The 17,822-nt window shown below is 36.0% G+C and overlaps 3 protein-coding genes across 3 annotated transcripts; all 3 read left to right on the forward strand.

Annotated features, from left to right (window-relative positions):
- The first annotated feature begins 515 nt into the window (after positions 1 to 515).
- On the forward strand, positions 516 to 3,843 carry LOC125207755 (nuclear pore complex protein NUP35-like). Its single transcript, XM_048107232.1, has 4 exons — positions 516 to 651; positions 1,153 to 1,774; positions 2,392 to 2,503; positions 3,171 to 3,843. Exons 2-4 carry the CDS (start codon positions 1,170 to 1,172, stop codon positions 3,477 to 3,479), a joined length of 1,026 nt encoding a protein of 341 aa, XP_047963189.1. The 5' UTR covers positions 516 to 651; positions 1,153 to 1,169; the 3' UTR covers positions 3,480 to 3,843.
- A 690-nt stretch (positions 3,844 to 4,533) lies between these two features.
- On the forward strand, positions 4,534 to 6,302 carry LOC125207756 (CASP-like protein 3A1). Its single transcript, XM_048107233.2, has 3 exons — positions 4,534 to 4,896; positions 5,761 to 5,896; positions 5,990 to 6,302. Exons 1-3 carry the CDS (start codon positions 4,649 to 4,651, stop codon positions 6,203 to 6,205), a joined length of 600 nt encoding a protein of 199 aa, XP_047963190.1. The 5' UTR covers positions 4,534 to 4,648; the 3' UTR covers positions 6,206 to 6,302.
- Positions 6,303 to 7,961: 1,659 nt separating this feature from the next.
- Positions 7,962 to 13,808, forward strand: EMB2083 (AAA-type ATPase family protein). Its single transcript, XM_048107229.2, has 12 exons — positions 7,962 to 9,439; positions 10,903 to 11,075; positions 11,455 to 11,556; positions 11,645 to 11,809; positions 11,878 to 12,018; positions 12,198 to 12,356; positions 12,452 to 12,537; positions 12,606 to 12,684; positions 12,842 to 12,964; positions 13,069 to 13,125; positions 13,195 to 13,443; positions 13,526 to 13,808. Exons 1-11 carry the CDS (start codon positions 8,116 to 8,118, stop codon positions 13,417 to 13,419), a joined length of 2,634 nt encoding a protein of 877 aa, XP_047963186.1. The 5' UTR covers positions 7,962 to 8,115; the 3' UTR covers positions 13,420 to 13,443; positions 13,526 to 13,808.
- The last annotated feature ends 4,014 nt before the right edge of the window (positions 13,809 to 17,822 follow it).

Raw genomic sequence — 17,822 nt, forward strand, 5'->3', positions numbered from 1 at the left:
GCCGGGTCAAAGTGTTCCAAATTATCTGGGACGGAGGGAGTACTAACATTTGAGATTTATGCAAAATAAAATATAAACATCAAAAAATTTTAAAGCATGTTTTAGAAATTTAAATATATTTTTTTAGTAAATTTGATGTTTCTAATTTATATATCTATTATTATGTTAATAAAAATTTAACATATAATTTATATATTAATATATAAAATTGAAAGTTATTTATTTAGTAATTTATATTATAAAATAACCTATGAAGTGTCGAATTAGAGTCTAACAAGTAGAACGATAGAAATTTTATCGGGTTTTCGGGCCAGTCCATCGGATTTTCGGGTCTGGCCCTAATGGATTGCAGGTTAATCGGGCTGTAATATTATCGGGCTAGAAATTTTCAGCCCTAACCCTGTAAATTTGGCGGGCTATTCGGACTGGCCCACGGGTTGTGGGCTACATTGACATCCCTCCTTTTCAACGTCACTACGGAAATTTTAAAATTTTAGGCGTCGAGCGCGTAAAATAAAAAGAAAAAGAAATAGAGATTAAAATAAAATTAGGGTTTTTTCATATCTTTACTCTGCGCTCTGCTCAATGCTATTTGGGGAAATCCTCCACCTCCAGAATTTCTGTCACTCATTTTGCCGTTAGCAGATTCAGGTTTTAAATTTTTATCATTTCGTGTTATTGCTTATACGTATTGGGTTCTATTGGTTGTTATTTGCATTTTTGGAAATGTTCAGATGCTGCGGGGATTCATGTTTCTGGGTTTCTGTTATCTATTTTTGGCTCTATGAGATGCGTATTTAAATTGTTTAAGCTTTATTTTAGCTCACATGTTATGTTTGTGTTTGAAATGCTGATTTTCTTGATACTTGTATGCATAATCGTATTTTTAGATGAAGTTTGTGGAGCGTGGATTCATGATTTTTTATGTATCAACTATGTTGTAGTCCATTATGTGTGCGATTTGGATGGAGAAATATCTATAATTTGCAGTTTCTACAATAATCTAATGACCTAATAGGTATTGAGATCAATGTTACTGTGAATTAGTAAGATTAATTTTGGGAATTAGTAAGATTGATTTTGTGTTACTCCTTTTTGTGTCTCTTCATGGTAATGATAGCAGGGTTGTAATTTGAGATTTTGCATATGCAGGGAGGCACATAGACAAAATGAGTGCAAGTGCCCGAAGAACCCCCAAATCTGGGAGGCAGTCCCTGTTTTTTCAAGATTTAGCAACGCCTGTGTCATCTCGACGGTCTGGGGGAAAGTTCACGACCCCCGGTCAGGCAGCTGCTGTTTCAGCTCTGTGGCGTGAAAATTTTTCCAACTCCGATCTCCCTCCTCCTCCTGTTTTTACACTTGAAGACCGCTTTGATCTTTCTCCAGAATCTGGGATCCCTGACTATCCAGTGTCTCCAGAAGTGAAATCGGATCCTAGGACCCCATTGCAAAGTTTTGGCAGGGAACTTTCAACTCCCAAGAGCAAATCAGATGCAAGCACTTCATATGCTGGAGCTAGCAAGCCGTCACCGCAGCAGAGTCAGCAGAGCCCTATGGCTACTTCAAGCTGGTGGTCACCTGCCAAGACTGGAGGTAGTGCCGAGCAAGAAGATAAAGGGAAAGGTTCACCTGTTGAAGGTGTGGTTCAACCTGGTGCCTTGATAACACTGCCACCGCCGAGGGAGGTTGCAAGGCCTGAGGTGAAGAAAAGTCTGGTACCTATTGGGAACATGAATGGAAACATGAATGAGGAGGAATGGGTCACTGTCTATGGGTATGATTTGATTCTTTGCTTTTTTTCATTTATTATTTTTTGACTCTTAAAGTGGAACTTAATGGAACATTTTATGGTTAGGTTCTTAACAATATAAGATACCTATATAAGATATCTAATACCTATATATGATAAGAATGCAGAGTTCCTTAGATTCATTTACATATTTGGTGGTAAATTTAGAAAATGTTGGCATGTTATTTTGGTTCTGATAGTTACTGGTATATCCTTCCATTGCATGGTCGTGCACATTCTCTCTTTAGCATCATGTTCAAATCTCTTAATAGTCACTGCTGCTCCTGTGATGCAATTTTGTTTTTTCTTCAGTTCCATTCATTTCTCCACTTGCTGTCGCGTCCTTTCGTTAAACTACTCTTAGTACTCTACTACTATCTCTAAGAATTTTCCAGTATCTGAGTGCACAACGCAATGGAAATTTGGGCCATTAGAATTACATTTAAGCAGTCATTTTAGATATATCAACTGTATTTACTTGTTTGTCCCATGGTCCATATGTGGTATAGTTGCATTCAGAATAGAATACTGTTTCATTTATTAATCTCATCTTAGCACTTTTGTTCTAGAGTTTTGATGTTTATCTCGAACTTCATGTCCAGGTTTATGCCTGCTGATACAAATCTTATACTGCGGGAGTTTGAAAAATGTGGGGTGATTTTGAAACATGTTCCTGGCCCGAGAGATGCTAATTGGATGCACATTTTATATCAGGTTCTTTCTTACTCTCAGAAAGCATACATGCTTATTTATTTATTATTACTTGGTAAATTACTTTTTTTTATGCGATCCATCAAAGAGTGCCAGTTATTTTCTGTTTATGTTATGACCTAGTATAACCCAGTCGTCCCCTATTGCTCTTCTTGTGAATGACTCCTGGCAGTCGTTTGTCTGTGTTATTATGGCGGGGTGTGTGGTTTTGGTTTGGTTATTCTATAAGTTGCTGCTGAACTTTATATGTTTGTGCATTGTCATCCTGTTATTGGATAATCACCTTCAATTTACTTGCAACTTCATTTGACTTGCATATTTTAGAATCCTTAAATTTTAGTCTTGTACTGCACTTAGGCTTGGCAAATCAGTTATGGTGAAGATTTTATGAAATTTTGTGTTGAAGAAATGGATTCACTTATTATTCTTTGCATATAGAGATGTTCGTATTTCCATGGAGGTTTTGTTGGTCATTTCTGGCTCTTGTGTACAGATTGAAACAGTATTAATAGATCTCATCATACCTTATCGCGCTTCACCAATAGCCATGCATCGACCAGTTAGATTGGTCCGATTGACCTCATATTCTGATTGGAACTCACTAAAATAGTTTCTTAGTTTCAATGAACCAGTGGATCTGATTAAATTGCATATTTAATTATTGTTGTAGAATCGGTCAGATGCTCAACGAGCACTCAGCAAAAATGGCATGGAAGTAAATGGAGTTCTCATCATTGGAGTCAAGCCGGTGGATCCAATGCAGCGCCAAGCACTAAATGAGAAACTCAACAACAAAGGATTTATGACATTACCACCTGCCCCTTCCAATAGAAACGTGGAGTCGAATGGTTTCAAAGTCTCTCCATACCCATACTATCTGCAGAATGGCAGTTCAAACACCTGCCAATCCTCTGGAACCATGGCCACTCCTGCAAAATCTGTGGTGTCGAAAATTGTGGACCTGATGTTCGGTGTCTAGTTTGTTGACCTCACAATTTTATCAACCTCTATGTGCGGATTCAGCCTGTCCTGGTGCTTTGTGGAGGATGGCAAATGTGTCTTTCCGCGGCAAAAGTCATATTGATACAGCGAATAGTTGAGATCCGTTAGTATATCAGTGTCTATAGCAGATATTATTCGATTAAAAGAGCTTCACTTTTCTGTGAAGCTCGTTGAGGTGTAGAGGTGTACCATCTGTTTGTAATGGGGATTTTGTAATAGAGATAAACTAATCGTTGTGACGCTTTTCCCGGAGGTTGCTGGGCCGAGCAGGGTGCTCGGCCGGAACGCTGTATAAGGGGAGTTTTCGATTGATTCAAACTTATTAATAACTTTGTTGTTTACTGTCAATTTACAACTGATAATGTGTTCTGGTGTTCTCTAAACTAGTTAATAGCTACAGGAAAGTGTTGTTCCTTTATAAACTACTAGTACTATAAACTATTTATCGCTAATGTTAAATTTTCAAAAGTCAATATTTATTATTTAATCATTTAAACATCCAGTTAATTGACTTTGACATTCGCGAGTAGTACGTAAATTTTACATTCGCAAAAGAAATTAATTAAGTGCGCCACTAGGAATTAAAAATCTTTTTATGAAAAATTTTCCAAATCAGAATTTAAAAATAAAATGTTACGGTTACTAGTTACTACTCCATTTCTGTTTCCAGCTGTCGGAGAGATCAACAATATTCCCATTTTCCCTTTAATAGTAGTATATTTTTTGTTTACAAAAACTCTATTCCACAATTCATTCTTTACACCTCTATATTTTCACTTCCAAAATTTCTTCTATTTTTGTCGAATTTTCTCTTTCGCTGGGTGGATTATCGACCAATTTTAAACTAATGCCATAATTAAAAGTAAAAAAACCCACATTTAAAAAAATGATCAATAATAGTATTCCATTCATATTGTGGTAACTCGAACATTTAATCACAGAATGAAGGCAACACGTCTTACCAACTGAACCAAACTTTCTTGCACAAAACCTCTACCTTTGACACCTCAATCCCCTCCTGCCACGTGTCCGTTCCGCCTCCCGTCTCCTTGAAGCTATAAACACGGCTCTGCTCCACTCTCTTCCACTCCAGCCAGAGAATTTAATCCCACCATCATCACCTTCAACACCAATAATTTCCTAAAAATGGCAAAAAACCCGCCGGAGGAGGCGATGAACATCCAGCTCTCCGAGAGCGGCGGCGCCGCATTGGTCTCACAGAGCAACATCCTCCGGAAAAGTGACGTCATGCAGGCCGTGATCCGGCTGCTCTGCCTCCTCACGAGCTCGGCGGCGCTGACGGTTATGACCACCGCCAAACAGTCCGCCACCATCACTCTCTACGGCTTCACCTTGCCGCTCTACTCCAAGTGGTCCTTTTCCGACTCATTTGTGTGAGTTTTATTATTTTCCCTCCTTTTTTCTTTCAATACTTTTATTTTCTCAAAATTATATTGTCGGATAAATTTTTACTTTTATTTTCTGAAAACTATAAAATAAATCAACCAAATTCATATAATTTTTGAACTTAGTGAAATTTGTTTGAAGTTATCCCACGACAAAAAAAATCAATATTCTATTTTATATTCATGATGTTTTTATAAATGATCTCGTTTTTTATATGAATAGATAACATCGATTAGCATACTGTTATTAGTATATGAATAATTTCCCAACCACCATGTTAGGTGCAATTTAATTAAAAATTTTCATCATAAAATAATTGCGCACAAATTACTAGCTAGGAGTATTATATCTTTGATATTCGTCCATAAAAAATAGTTATATTTTTTTTATCTAGTCTTGGGATTTTTTTGCTAATTTTTATTCTTGTAGCATGGTTTATTAATTATTCATTTAAATCCTGCCATGCATAAATGTGACTATTTTTCCATTACGGATGTGTACAATGTATACAAGGATGTAACACTTTCAACTACCTCTGCCACAATTTATAAGTGATTACTTTTTCTTTTCTTTTTTTCTAAGCGGCTATTTATTATAATGGTGACAAATTTGGTTAGTTCGTTCATGATTCGCGGCAACAAATTCAATAAAAACAAGCACCAAGTTAGTTCAAATAATTTGTTTGGACTAGTATAAATTCACCAATCTTTATTACATCATGTTTTTGGTGAAGAAGTTACATATAAGTAAAAAAAAATTGTAATGAAATTAATTATTGGATTAATTAAAAGCAATGCAATTTGGATGAGAGGATGTGGTGGTTGAGTAATGTGATGTTTGTTTTTGTGTAGGTATGTTGTTTGTGTTTGTGCAGCTGTGGCACTTCACTCCTTGCTTCAATTGCTCATCAATGTGTCAAGGATGATTCGTAAATCTCCCCACATTCCTTCTAGGAATCATGCATGGCTCATTTTTGCCGCAGATCAGGTATTTACACGAGGTTCCTCTTTACGAAAGTGTCTGAGTGGATTCCTCAAAAATTTGATGCAATAATAATAAGCAATGTTGATTTTGTTGCAGATATTTGCGTATGCGGTTATGAGTGCAGGATCAGCAGCATCGGGTGTGACAAACTTGAACCGGACAGGAATCCATCATACACCATTGCCGAATTTCTGCAAGCCATTGCATGTTTTCTGTGATCGCATCGCAATTTCCATAGCCTTTACATTTCTCACATGTTTCCTACTTGCCATTACTGTTGTACTCGATGTTGTTTGTCTCTCTAACTACTAGTTACACTTGAAAAATCAAGTGTGTGAAAACTTGGATCTATAAAAACATATTGAAACTTGCGATCTTTAGCTAAGAAAATATAGTACCTTTTATATCAGTGTCATTGGATCTTACTTGTTTAAAGGATTGTATAGTACTATCTTCGTCCTAAGCGAAATTATTCTTTGGACATAAAAATTAAAAGTACTTCGTGTCTAATGAGTACTACTCCCTCCGTTCCATAGTAATAGAGGCATTTCATTTTGCGCACTCGTTTTGAAAAAATAATTATAAATAGTTAAAATGGAGAAAAAGTAATGTTAGAGAGAAAATATTATAGATAAGACTCTTCTCTACTTCATCATTTCTCTTACTTTACTTTTTCTCCACTTTAACTATTTATAATTATTTTTTCAAAACGAGTATGCAAAATGAAATGCCTCTATTACTATAGAACGTAGGGAGTATAAGAGATACTCCTATTACGTAAATTTGGAAACGATATTTTGGCCAATTTAGGCACATCAACAATAACAAAGGAAAACTAATTGTGTAACTGTAATGATCAAACTCATGAACCCCTGATCTATTAATTTGAACTCGTGAATTTCTAATATAAAATAGTTGTGATTAAAAATGCTCTTTATCATCACATTTAATGTGAATTTTTAAGAGGATTGATAGTGGTTATCGGCTATTCCATAATAATTCCAATTCCAATCCCAGTTCCAATCTACTACTCCATTAAATAGATGAAAAGTATCTTACTAACTCAGCTACAATTCTATCATCTAATGTTAACATCGTTAATTTTCCTCATAAACTACACTTAAATTTATACAAGTTCTTTGGCCATTCATAATGGTGTAATCGATGACTACGTGCTTATGTGGCTATAATCCGAAAAGTCTCATAACATTCAAACACCCACAACTTATGATACACAGTACTATATATTTTGATTCATATGCATAAATATTGATCTGTCACAATATTGTTCTGTCAATACACTTGTCCTCATTTATTTTGTCGAGCAGAAATGTTTCTAAAAATAGTAAAGAAATTGAAAGAAATTTAAGGATCATATTAAATTTACATGGGCAGGCTCTTAAATAAGAGCCCCAATCGAGGCGCCCGATTCATTTAAATCATCTACAAGGGGCCGGGTCGGGAAAAGAGACTCGTTCTCCGATATTGAGACGTTTCGGCCCCTTGTATGTGAATGAGCTTGCGCAAGAGGAACAAACAATTCATTTAAGAGGGAAAGGCATCAACTCGTCTTGCGAACTTTTTATGTTAGTAACTCTAGATAAGTTAGTTTAGAGAATATCTAATTAACTATTCCGTTTGTTCATAGTTAAATATCTTATATTGATATTAAACAATATTTACCATAAATGTATCATATTATTTTCACTATTTTTCATAAATTAATCTCATGTCCCAATAACTTATTCTACTCACATTTCATTATAAATTTTCATGAACTTATTCTACAATCATCTCATTATAAATCAATCTATAAAAAATTACTAATACTCATTTATTTTCATTCACATTTCTGAACTTGACGACTAGTAAAACTGTGAAAAGAAGACATCTATTTTCTGGATGCATTTTTTTATTCAAGAATTTGGATAATTCTAACAACTTGGGCCATATTAAGTTGAATTAAGTTGCATCTAATTGAACCATTTTCGGGCCCGTTTTACTTGGGCCGAGCCCTACAACGAGAACCGGCCCATTAAAAAGGAAACGGAAATTTTTGAAGCTGACGGATAATGTATTCCGACTTTGGCCATTTCACCCCCTTCTCCGCTGCGCCGCCGGCGCCGGCCCTTTAGTTTTCTCTGTTACTCAATTTCTGATTCACCGATTATAATCTGAGCTTTGCTAATGTTCAATTGATTGTTTTCCTCCAACACATTCTCATGGCTACTAATTACAACTTCAATTCCTGCTTCTATCGCCCAATTTCTATCGCTTCCCGCCCAAAACGCCTTAAATCGAGAAACCTAATTCCAATTTTATGCAGCTCGGGAGCCAGCACAGAAAATGCAGAGGAGGAATCGAAGAAATCGAAGAGAGCTCCAATGGAATTAGTCAAATTCGCGGTTACAATGACTGTGATATCAGCCGCAATTCCGCAATCCGTTTCCGCCGCGCCGAAGATCTCGGAGAAGAAGCGATTGGGGAAAAAAAACGAGTCTTTGTCCCCAGAGGAGCTGCTGAAATGGACTAAGGGGCTTCCCGTGGTATCGCAGAGGCTTCCCTACAGCGAAGTCTTGGATTTGAAGAGAGAAAACAAAGTTAAGCACATTATTAAGCCGCCGAGCGCGGCTCTGCGGCAGCGGCCGGAGGTGATTTTGGTGGTTATGGAGGATAATAAGGTGGTTAGGGTTGTCTTGCCTTCAATTGAGAGTGATTCTAAATTCTGGAAAGAGTGGGATGAGTTAAAGATTGATGGTATCTGTATGAATGCGTATAGTCCCTCTTTGAAGAGGCCTGATATCCCAGAGCCTTATCTTGGGTTCTTGTCGAAAATTCCGGTGTGGTTGTTTTCATTGGTGAAGCAGAAGCCTCAGTCGAAGAAGGCGTTGGAGCTGAAGAACTTGAGGGAGGATTTGAAGAGGAGGAGAAATGAGGAGCTGGTGAAGATGAGGGAAGACAGGGAGATGATGGAGAAGGCAATGAAGATGCAGAAGAAGATGGAGGAGAGGGAAAAGAGAAGGGAGATGAAGAAAGTGAAGTACGAGGCGTCTCTGCGCCAGGCGCGGGAGAGCTCGGAGTATATGGCTAATATATGGGATAGATTAGCTAGTGATCCGAATGTGTCAACAGCTCTTGGGTTTGTTTTCTTCTATATATTTTACAGAGTTGTTGTTCTTAACTATAAGAAGCAGAAGAAAGACTATGATGATAGGCTGAAGATAGAGAGGGCGGAGGCGGAGGAGAAGAAGAAGATTAGGGAGTTGGAAAGGGAAATGGCGGGGATGGAGGAAGAAGATGATGATGAGGAAGGAGGAGCTAAAGGGGAGGACAACCCTTATTCGCAAATGGCGAAGGAGTTCATGAAGTCTGGTGCTCGAGTTAGGCGGGCAAAGAATAGGAGGCTTCCACAGTATTTGGAGAGAGGTGTGGATGTGAAGTTTACGGATGTTGCAGGGCTTGGTAAAATCCGTCTTGAGCTCGAAGAGATTGTGAAGTTCTTTACACATGGGGACATGTATCGCAGGCGTGGTGTCAAAATACCAGGTCAGGTTTCAATGCAGAATCGACTAAACTGATTCTTAGTCATCTCATCTTGCTCCCAATGCTTGAACAATTTTTTTTACAGCCTTAACATATATCGACGTGTGTTCTTGGACTATGATAGACATTTGCATTAACAAGACAAGTTGGTGATGAGAAAAACCAGTTATGGCCCATGGGCCATGGCTGGTGTGGGAATTCAATTTGAACTAGTTATCTCTGCTGTATCTATATAAGTACGCAGATAAAGCTTCAGAGTAATAACCTATATCTCTATGATTTGATAATGTGTTATATGCTTGGGCTCGTTTGGCTTGTTTTTAGCTAGGATTCATGTTTGTGGGTTTTTGGAAATGTTCAGATGCTGCTGGGATTCATGTTTGTGGGTTTCCGTTTGCTAATTTATGGCTCTATGAGATGTTTTCTCAAATCATTTTGGCTTTATTTAGCTCACATGTTATGTTTGTGCTTGAATTTTGGTCCTATTTATATAGTATTTTTAGATGGAGTTTGTGGCGCGTCGATTCATGAATTTTTCATTTATGAGAAATGTTGTAGTCCTGTGTGATTTGGATGGGAATTATTGATAACATGCAGTTTCTATGATAATCTAATGATCTAATCTGTATAGAGATTCATGGTACAGTGAAATAGTAAGATTAATTTTGTGATGATGGATGAAAGATATAGTTACTCCTTTTGTGTTTATTCCAGGTAAACAAATGATTACATGGTTATAATTGGAGATTTTGCAGTTGGTGATGAGATGGGAATTCAATTTGATTTAGTTATCTCTGCTGTATCATGGTCTTTCTTTACTACTCCAAAGTCCATGGGCCATGAGATGAGTAATATAATGTATCTACAATGGTCTGTATATGAGTACGTAAATATAGCTTCAGATTAATAACCTATCTAAATATGCAATTCCAGTATATCACTATGATTTGATAATGTGTTATATGCTTGGGCTCGTTTGACTTGTTTTTAGCTAGGATGTAATAGTAGTATATAAAATTGTCAGGATGCTATAATGAAGTAATCTTATGTGTCTGTGTTCTCGTTTTCCAGTTTATTTAGTAAAGAAGTTCGAATTTCTGAATTTTGTCTGGAACGTGGCCATCACAGATAGGTGAATGGAAAAGCAAATTTAGTTGTGTGGTTTCCTTGTGGGTACATCACTAGCTATCTTGGTCTTGGTGCAAAACTTATTTCTTCAAAACTCTTTCTTGATGAGCTTCCTTTGTTGCTAACAAGAGGTACATGAATCTAGGGGTTACAGATCATGAAGCTTCAGTGCCATCAACTTATGATTAGTTCTGTTTTAATCTTATTGTGATTCTTTCATATTAAAAAAAATTGACTAGGTATTAGGATCTGAGATGTGAAGAATATATGATCTGTGCAACAATTCGGTTTAGGAAGTAGAAATATATGTTGCCTAATGTTGGGTTGGAATACGTCAGGTGGTATACTTCTTTGTGGCCCTCCTGGAGTGGGGAAGACATTATTAGCAAAAGCTGTTGCTGGTGAGGCAGGTGTAAACTTCTTCTCCATATCTGCATCTCAGTTTGTCGAAATATATGTGGGAGTTGGTGCTTCTCGTGTACGAGCGCTCTATCAAGAAGCAAGGGACAATGTGAGATTTCAATTCCTTTTATCTGATTATGGCAATTGTTGAACTTCATTGGATCAAGCAAATAGGTTTACTAGTCAGAATGTGGAATGCTTTTGATACTCGATTCCTTAATTCTAATATTTTGTTATGATTCCACCTTTGAGCTAGCATTTATTTTTGGGAGTGGGGGTTCTTGAGTGCCTTACCATTTCTTATAAGTTCGATGAGAGATCATAACATGTTTAATCTCTTTGCTCGTTAATTCTAATATTTGCTCCTTTTTTTACTATGAGATTCTGACTACATTTGCTCATCAAAGACCATGCATTGTTGTTTTCTTACTTACACAGAGCTTATATTTGTGGAAGTGATGTGATGTGAGTGAATCTTGCATTTGCAGGCTCCATCTGTTGTTTTCATCGATGAACTGGATGCTGTTGGAAGGGCACGTGGTTTGATTAAGGGGTCTGGTGGTCAAGAACGTGATGCTACTTTAAATCAGGTCTCTTGCACATATTTGATTGCTTATGGTTGTGACACAATAATGGTCTGATTCGACTCTTATATAAAATCCCTTACCGATCCTCTAGCTTCTTGTATGCCTGGATGGGTTCGAAGGCAGAGGAGAAGTCATTACCATTGCTTCTACAAACAGGCCAGACATTTTGGATGCAGCACTTGTGAGACCAGGGAGGTTCGACCGGAAAATACACATACCCAAGCCCGGACTGATTGGCCGTGTTGAAATTCTGAAGGTGCGGTTTGTTGCCTTCCATCAGCAGTACTTTCAATTGGTCTACGCGGTCTCATTGTTTGGTTTCAGGTTCATGCTAGGAAGAAACCAATGGCCCCTGATGTGGATTATTTGGCTGTTGCGACTATGACTGATGGAATGGTTGGTGCTGAGCTGGCCAACATTATCGAGGTTGCTGCTATCAACATGATGCGCGATGAAAGAACAGAGGTATTTCACTTGAAAACCTTCACTGGCCATTCCTCGCTGCTAAAATAGGCACAGATTGTTAGTTTGTCATGTGCGAGTCGAAGTTTTTTAATGGAATATTTATATGCCCGTCTTTTATTTGTGTTTTATCAACATCGATGGTTCCATAATTGCAAATTTGTTTGACGCTCTCATGACAGATTACTACTGATGATTTGTTACAAGCTGCGCAAATAGAAGAAAGAGGCATGCTTGACAAAAGAGAGAGAAGCCCCGAGATCTGGAGGCAAGTAGCTATAAATGAAGCTGCAATGGCCATAGTTGCTGTCAATTTCCCGGATCTCAAAAATATCGAGTTTGTATGTTATGACCTTTGCCTGGCAGCACTTTTGTTAAATTCTGTTAATGAAATGGGAATTTCTTAAGTAATATCATTTTTTTTTTTTCGTTTTAGGTGACGATTTCTCCAAGAGCTGGAAGAGATTTAGGTTATGTCCGCCTAAAGATGGACCATATTAAATTTAAGGAAGGAATGTTGAGGTAGTTCCCCTTTCAATTATAATCAAATTTGAAGTTCTGCTACACTTGCTGATTCAATTTGTTTTCAGCCGGCAGTCTCTCTTGGATCACATCACTGTCCAACTTGCTCCACGTGCAGCAGACGAACTCTGGTATGGGGAAAATCAGGTAACGAGACCCCAAGTTTCGATCTTCATATTTGATTTTGGAAATGAATTTCAAATATACAATTCTGTTCTTAATAAACCGGTATAAGTTACCCGGGTATTGTCCAGTATCTGGAATTTTGTTTCTGATGGTCCTATTGTTGAATTGATTTACTCAGTTGAGTACCATCTGGGCGGAGACGGCCGATAATGCTCGATCTGCTGCACGAACCTTAGTGCTTGGTGGTCTTTCCGAGAAGTATTTTGGCTTGAACAGTTTCTGGACAGAAGATAGAATTGATGTAAGTTTCCTTTCATATCTCGCGGTCATAAAAGCAAAGAAACCGAGATGTTATATGATTTCAGTGATTGTACAACGCCCAACATACAAAATCTTGATTTTCAGGAAATTGATTCAGAGGCGCTGCGAATCCTTGACGTCTGTTATGAACGTGCAAAAACGGTACTATGTGAAGAGATTCACCATTTCTTTCATGTCTGTGGGAAAGATATTAAGACTTTGTTCATGCAGATTCTTGGGAGAAACCGTGAGCTTTTGGATGCCGTTGTGGACAGGCTCGTGGAGAAGAAGAGCTTAACCAAGCAAGAATTCTTCGACTTAGTTGAGCTTCATGGATCTGTACAAACTATGCCGCCTACCATACTTGACATCAGAGCCGCCTCACGGTTACAGCTGCAAAATATTCTTTTAGACACCGAAGAAGCAGCAGCTCGTTCGAGCATTGTTTCAACATGATCATATATAATATATATATATAAGGTATAATCTATCCCCTCTGTACTCCTGGGATCATCAAAGAGTCTCAAAATATAACTTTTAAACACTGTTTTTTCTGTTTTAGGGAAAAATCATGTTTCTTCACCCCGGGAACAGAGGTATGGGCTTATATTCTCAACTGGTAACGCACAATTTTTCTGATTGAAGGCCGAGCTTCGTCCCTAGAATGCAAACTGGCAGCTCCGGCCTGAGTTTGTTCTTGAATCCGGCCAACACTTTATATTCTCAATTGTGTTTTAGGAGTTCCAATTTTGGTTTGAATCAGTATTTTGATTTGACCATATTGTGCTTGGCAGTAGGTATGATAATATTTGGTTATGTAATCCACTCTTTTCCAACAACTAAAACATAGTACTAGATCATAAGATAAAAAGACATTGGTTTAATAAACAATTTGTATCCATAATAATACAATTATTAAATAAAGTCTGAAATATATTATAGGAGTATCGGCCTTGACAATCAGTAAGTATGTCTGAGCTCTACCGTTAGCCATATCTGGGTGTTGGCAAGAGTTTTGAGGACTCATGCTTCTAAGATAATATGTATAATAACCCTAGTTACAACGCTCTGATGTTATATCCCTAATTTAATTCATTTCATTACTCATAACCTACCTATGTTATAGTAAGTATTTATTGTCACTAGCAATTAAATTATTGAGTAATTAGGAAGATGAATTTAACCCTAGTTACAACGTCTTGCTTTAATAGATGACATCACCCACTTAAGTCGTTTCATAACTCGTAACCTACATTATCACCATCAATTAACTTGTATAATTAATAAGTCGAATTTAACCAACCATCAATTAACTTATAATTAAGAAGTCAAATTTAACCGAAAACTTTACACTTCATTCATAATTGAAATTAGAAATTCAAATTCACAAGCTATCAATTCATGACATCTAATGATGAATATAATAATCCCTACACTTTTTCTCTTTTTCTCCAAAGTAGGTTGGTCGTCGAAGCCATTGCAGTTCCGTGGCAAGTCATTGAGCATGTCCATCTCCTGGAACTCGCTCCGGTCGAAAAACCAATCTTCCACGGCTTGTCCTATCGTCTGAAAAATACATTTCAAATTAAATTAGTAGTGTGCGACCAAACAATTTTTGTGGCAGATACTTTATATAGTTTCACTTACTTTGTTAGTAAGTCCGTTTCCAACAAACAATGAGCATGTCGAACCGCGTTTGTATTCCATATGGGTATGTTGGTAGCAACTATGTACGAAATAGCCTCTCCTTGAGGAGCTATCCTCAACATCAGACATGAAAGATGAGCCGTCACAATAGAAGATTTTGAACACGTGCCAATTGTAGAAATCTGAAATCATACATATGCAAGAATTAAGCTATAGTATATTTCAAATTAGAGAAATGAAATTGTGATTTTGATTTGATTTAACTACATATATACCAGGATTAAAGGTGGAATTGGCGTCGAGCATCCCTCCAAAGAAATCGATACCATTGTGCGTCAACGTAAGCTCAGCACTACTTCCATAATAACTTCTGCTTCTATTGAGGCACTCATCTACATTCCAACACCACCCACCACCCTTGCAACTCCAAATTGTTATTCTTATTATAATAAAATCTTATAAACTCAACAATAATAGAAGAAAATGATAAAGCCATGAGCATATAGATAAAAATCCAAAAAAGCTGTTCATATTCATATACCTGTAGGAATACGTGCCAATTGTCTACTCCATCTCCGAACCCTGGGCTATAAGCATAGGCCGAAGGGGTGCCGTCTAGACAAACTATATATACAAATAGTTAGGCAATGAATTAGCAACAATTGAGAATTAAACATATATATATGTGTGTCCAGAGTCTTTGTCCTAGCAGCAAGGAGCTTAGACATCAATGTATGAGATGCCGAGTTCGAGCCCTCTTAACCTCAGTTGTAATTTCCTCCTTTCTTATGAGTTTATATATAATATCCTCCTTCATATAGGAGTTAATTTTTTTTAAAGAAAAAAACATATTTATATATGTGTGTGTATGTACATACAGGAGTTAATTTTTTTCTTATAAAAATAAATATATATATATATATATATGTGTGTGTGTGTGTGTGTGTGTGTGTGTGTGTGTGTATGTACGTACCAGCTCCTCTGGCTACAGCGGAGTCCAACAGAGTGATGGGGACCATGTTGCCTCCTACGATTCCGGCCGCAACCAAAGATAGGATAGTAAGTGCCAGTAGTAATGTAGCCATGACTTAGTGTCTTTGCACAAAATTGACTTGTTAATTAGGGAATAATTAGAAACATCTGAAATCAGAAAATCAGAAGAGTGAGTGTGATTCTTCTTCTCTTCTGGCCAAAAATTAGGGAATAATTAGGGAGTAAAAAATTAGAATTAAATGTCTAATTTGGTCAAAATTGGGTTAAACCCGTTGACTGTTATAAAATTAACGGAACTATTGACGGAGGACCAATTGTGATCCGATTTGAAATGTGCAGTACCAAAAATAAAAAAGATAAAGTTTATGACCAAAATCGTAAAAATGACCATATGTTCAGGACCAGTTTTGGCCTTTACTCTCATAATTATAATGATTCATATAGTACAAAAACTTGTTTTTTAAGGACACAGAAATTGAGAAGCAATTACTTGCGTTGGAAATTTTTTAAAAATAACAATTTAAGACGCAAAAAAAAGTGTTTCTAAATGAAGGATAAATTTACTTAATCTATTTTTTAGAACGCTTCCATTTGCGTCATCTAATTTTAGTTGAGACATTTATAATAAGGATACCTTTTGAATAGTTTGTTGAATATTTAGAAACACGTATTAATATCCTTAATCGGACTTAAAAATATTCTTAATGATTTTTTATTGTAGTGATACTAAAATATAATTAATCAATTAATAAATATAACTTATACTTATAATCATTGAAACGTGTAATTCAATTAGTGATCAAAGTTCAACCTGAACTATGATTAATTTACTTATCTTGGTACAGGTGTATCTTCGTTCAAATAAGTAATTGAGTAAATATAAGGTCAAACTAAACTATGACGTTGTATTATGATATACTCCCTCCGTCCCCACAAAGATAGTCCCACTTTGATCTGACATGGGTTTTAAAAAATGTAATGAAAAGTGAGTCGAAAAAGTTGATGGGATGTGAGTCCTACTTTTAAAGTATTAGTTTTATAATAAAATGTGAGTATGAATGAGTTAGTGGAATATGAGGTCCACTACCAAAAATGATAAAAGTGAAATGAGACAAATTTTGTGGGACGAATGGAAATGGAAAAATGGGACAATCTTTGTGGGACGGAGGGAGTACAAATTAATGTAATTATGGTTTTATATTGATCTTAGATTCAACGGGAGATTAATTTAATTTTATTTAATTGGATAGTATTAAGATGTGACATCATAAAAAATTAACAATGGAGGGTTTATACTAATTTTAGATATAATTGAACAATATTAATTTCAAATAATAATGTATACAACTCATTTTTTATTAATTAAATTGTTGAATATTTTCAACTGATTATAAACTATAAACTATGTATGAGTCTTTGTCATAACTTAGCTTTATAAATTATATAGGATTTTAATTTATTTTATAAATTTTAATTAAGTAATTTTCAATTGTCTAATTTATGTTTTCCTAAGATATTTTCTATGTATACTTTTAATATTGAAACATTGTTCCCTCTGAAAACCTGAATTACTTTTTTTTATAATTGCATTGTATACTACTACTATAATATTTACATATATTTTGTTTATAATTATGTAAATACTAATTATTAATAATTGATTTATTTTATACAAAGGGAGAACAAAAACAATTAGTAACAATTGAATTATAATATCATTAGATATTTATATTATAGCTTTAAAATTAATTTTATTCAAAATTTAAATAACAATACAATAATAAAAAATAAAAGTGAAAAAAGAGTGATACGAAATCAACAGGCAAGAATTGAAAAGAGGGTTACATTTCTCTTTGTTATTTTTGGAGTGTTAATTTTCAAGGATAATATAGTCCAATATAAATCGCTGCTTTCTAGATATACTCCCTCCATTCCAAGATAAGTGGCCACAATTTTTTTGGCACGAGATTTAAGGAAATGAGGTTTTGTTAGTAGAGTGGAAAGTGAATAAAGTAAGAGAGTTAATAAAGTAGAGAGAAAAAATAAGAGAGAGAATATCAAAAAAGGAAATGAGTCACTTATCTTGGGACGTTCCAAAAAGGAATATGAGTCGCTTATCTTGGGACGGAGGGAGTATAAATTAGAGTGAATTCGCAATAAATGTACACTTTTTTTTATGAAATGGTAACGCAAAATTTGGCTGATTAGAGGCTGAGCTT

The sequence above is a fragment of the Salvia hispanica genome, chromosome 6 (assembly GCF_029641045.1).
Source record: "Salvia hispanica isolate PSC_SH4W2 chromosome 6, Shi_PSC_v1, whole genome shotgun sequence".
NCBI lineage: Eukaryota > Viridiplantae > Streptophyta > Magnoliopsida > Lamiales > Lamiaceae > Salvia > Salvia hispanica.

Bases quoted from the DNA above. Each gene is read 5' to 3' on its own strand.
- LOC125207755 (XM_048107232.1), top strand. From the start codon at position 1,170: ATGAGTGCAAGTGCCCGAAGAACCCCCAAATCTGGGAGGCAGTCCCTG. The intron at 1,775-2,391 runs GTATGATTTGAT...CTTCATGTCCAG, and splicing joins GAATGGGTCACTGTCTATGG to GTTTATGCCTGCTGATACAA. The intron at 2,504-3,170 runs GTTCTTTCTTAC...TTATTGTTGTAG, and splicing joins GGATGCACATTTTATATCAG to AATCGGTCAGATGCTCAACG.
- LOC125207756 (XM_048107233.2), top strand. From the start codon at position 4,649: ATGGCAAAAAACCCGCCGGAGGAGGCGATGAACATCCAGCTCTCCGAG. The intron at 4,897-5,760 runs GTGAGTTTTATT...GTTTTTGTGTAG, and splicing joins TCCTTTTCCGACTCATTTGT to GTATGTTGTTTGTGTTTGTG. The intron at 5,897-5,989 runs GTATTTACACGA...ATTTTGTTGCAG, and splicing joins TCATTTTTGCCGCAGATCAG to ATATTTGCGTATGCGGTTAT.
- EMB2083 (XM_048107229.2), top strand. From the start codon at position 8,116: ATGGCTACTAATTACAACTTCAATTCCTGCTTCTATCGCCCAATTTCT. The intron at 12,357-12,451 runs GTATGTTATGAC...TTTTCGTTTTAG, and splicing joins ATCTCAAAAATATCGAGTTT to GTGACGATTTCTCCAAGAGC. The intron at 12,965-13,068 runs GTAAGTTTCCTT...CTTGATTTTCAG, and splicing joins GGACAGAAGATAGAATTGAT to GAAATTGATTCAGAGGCGCT.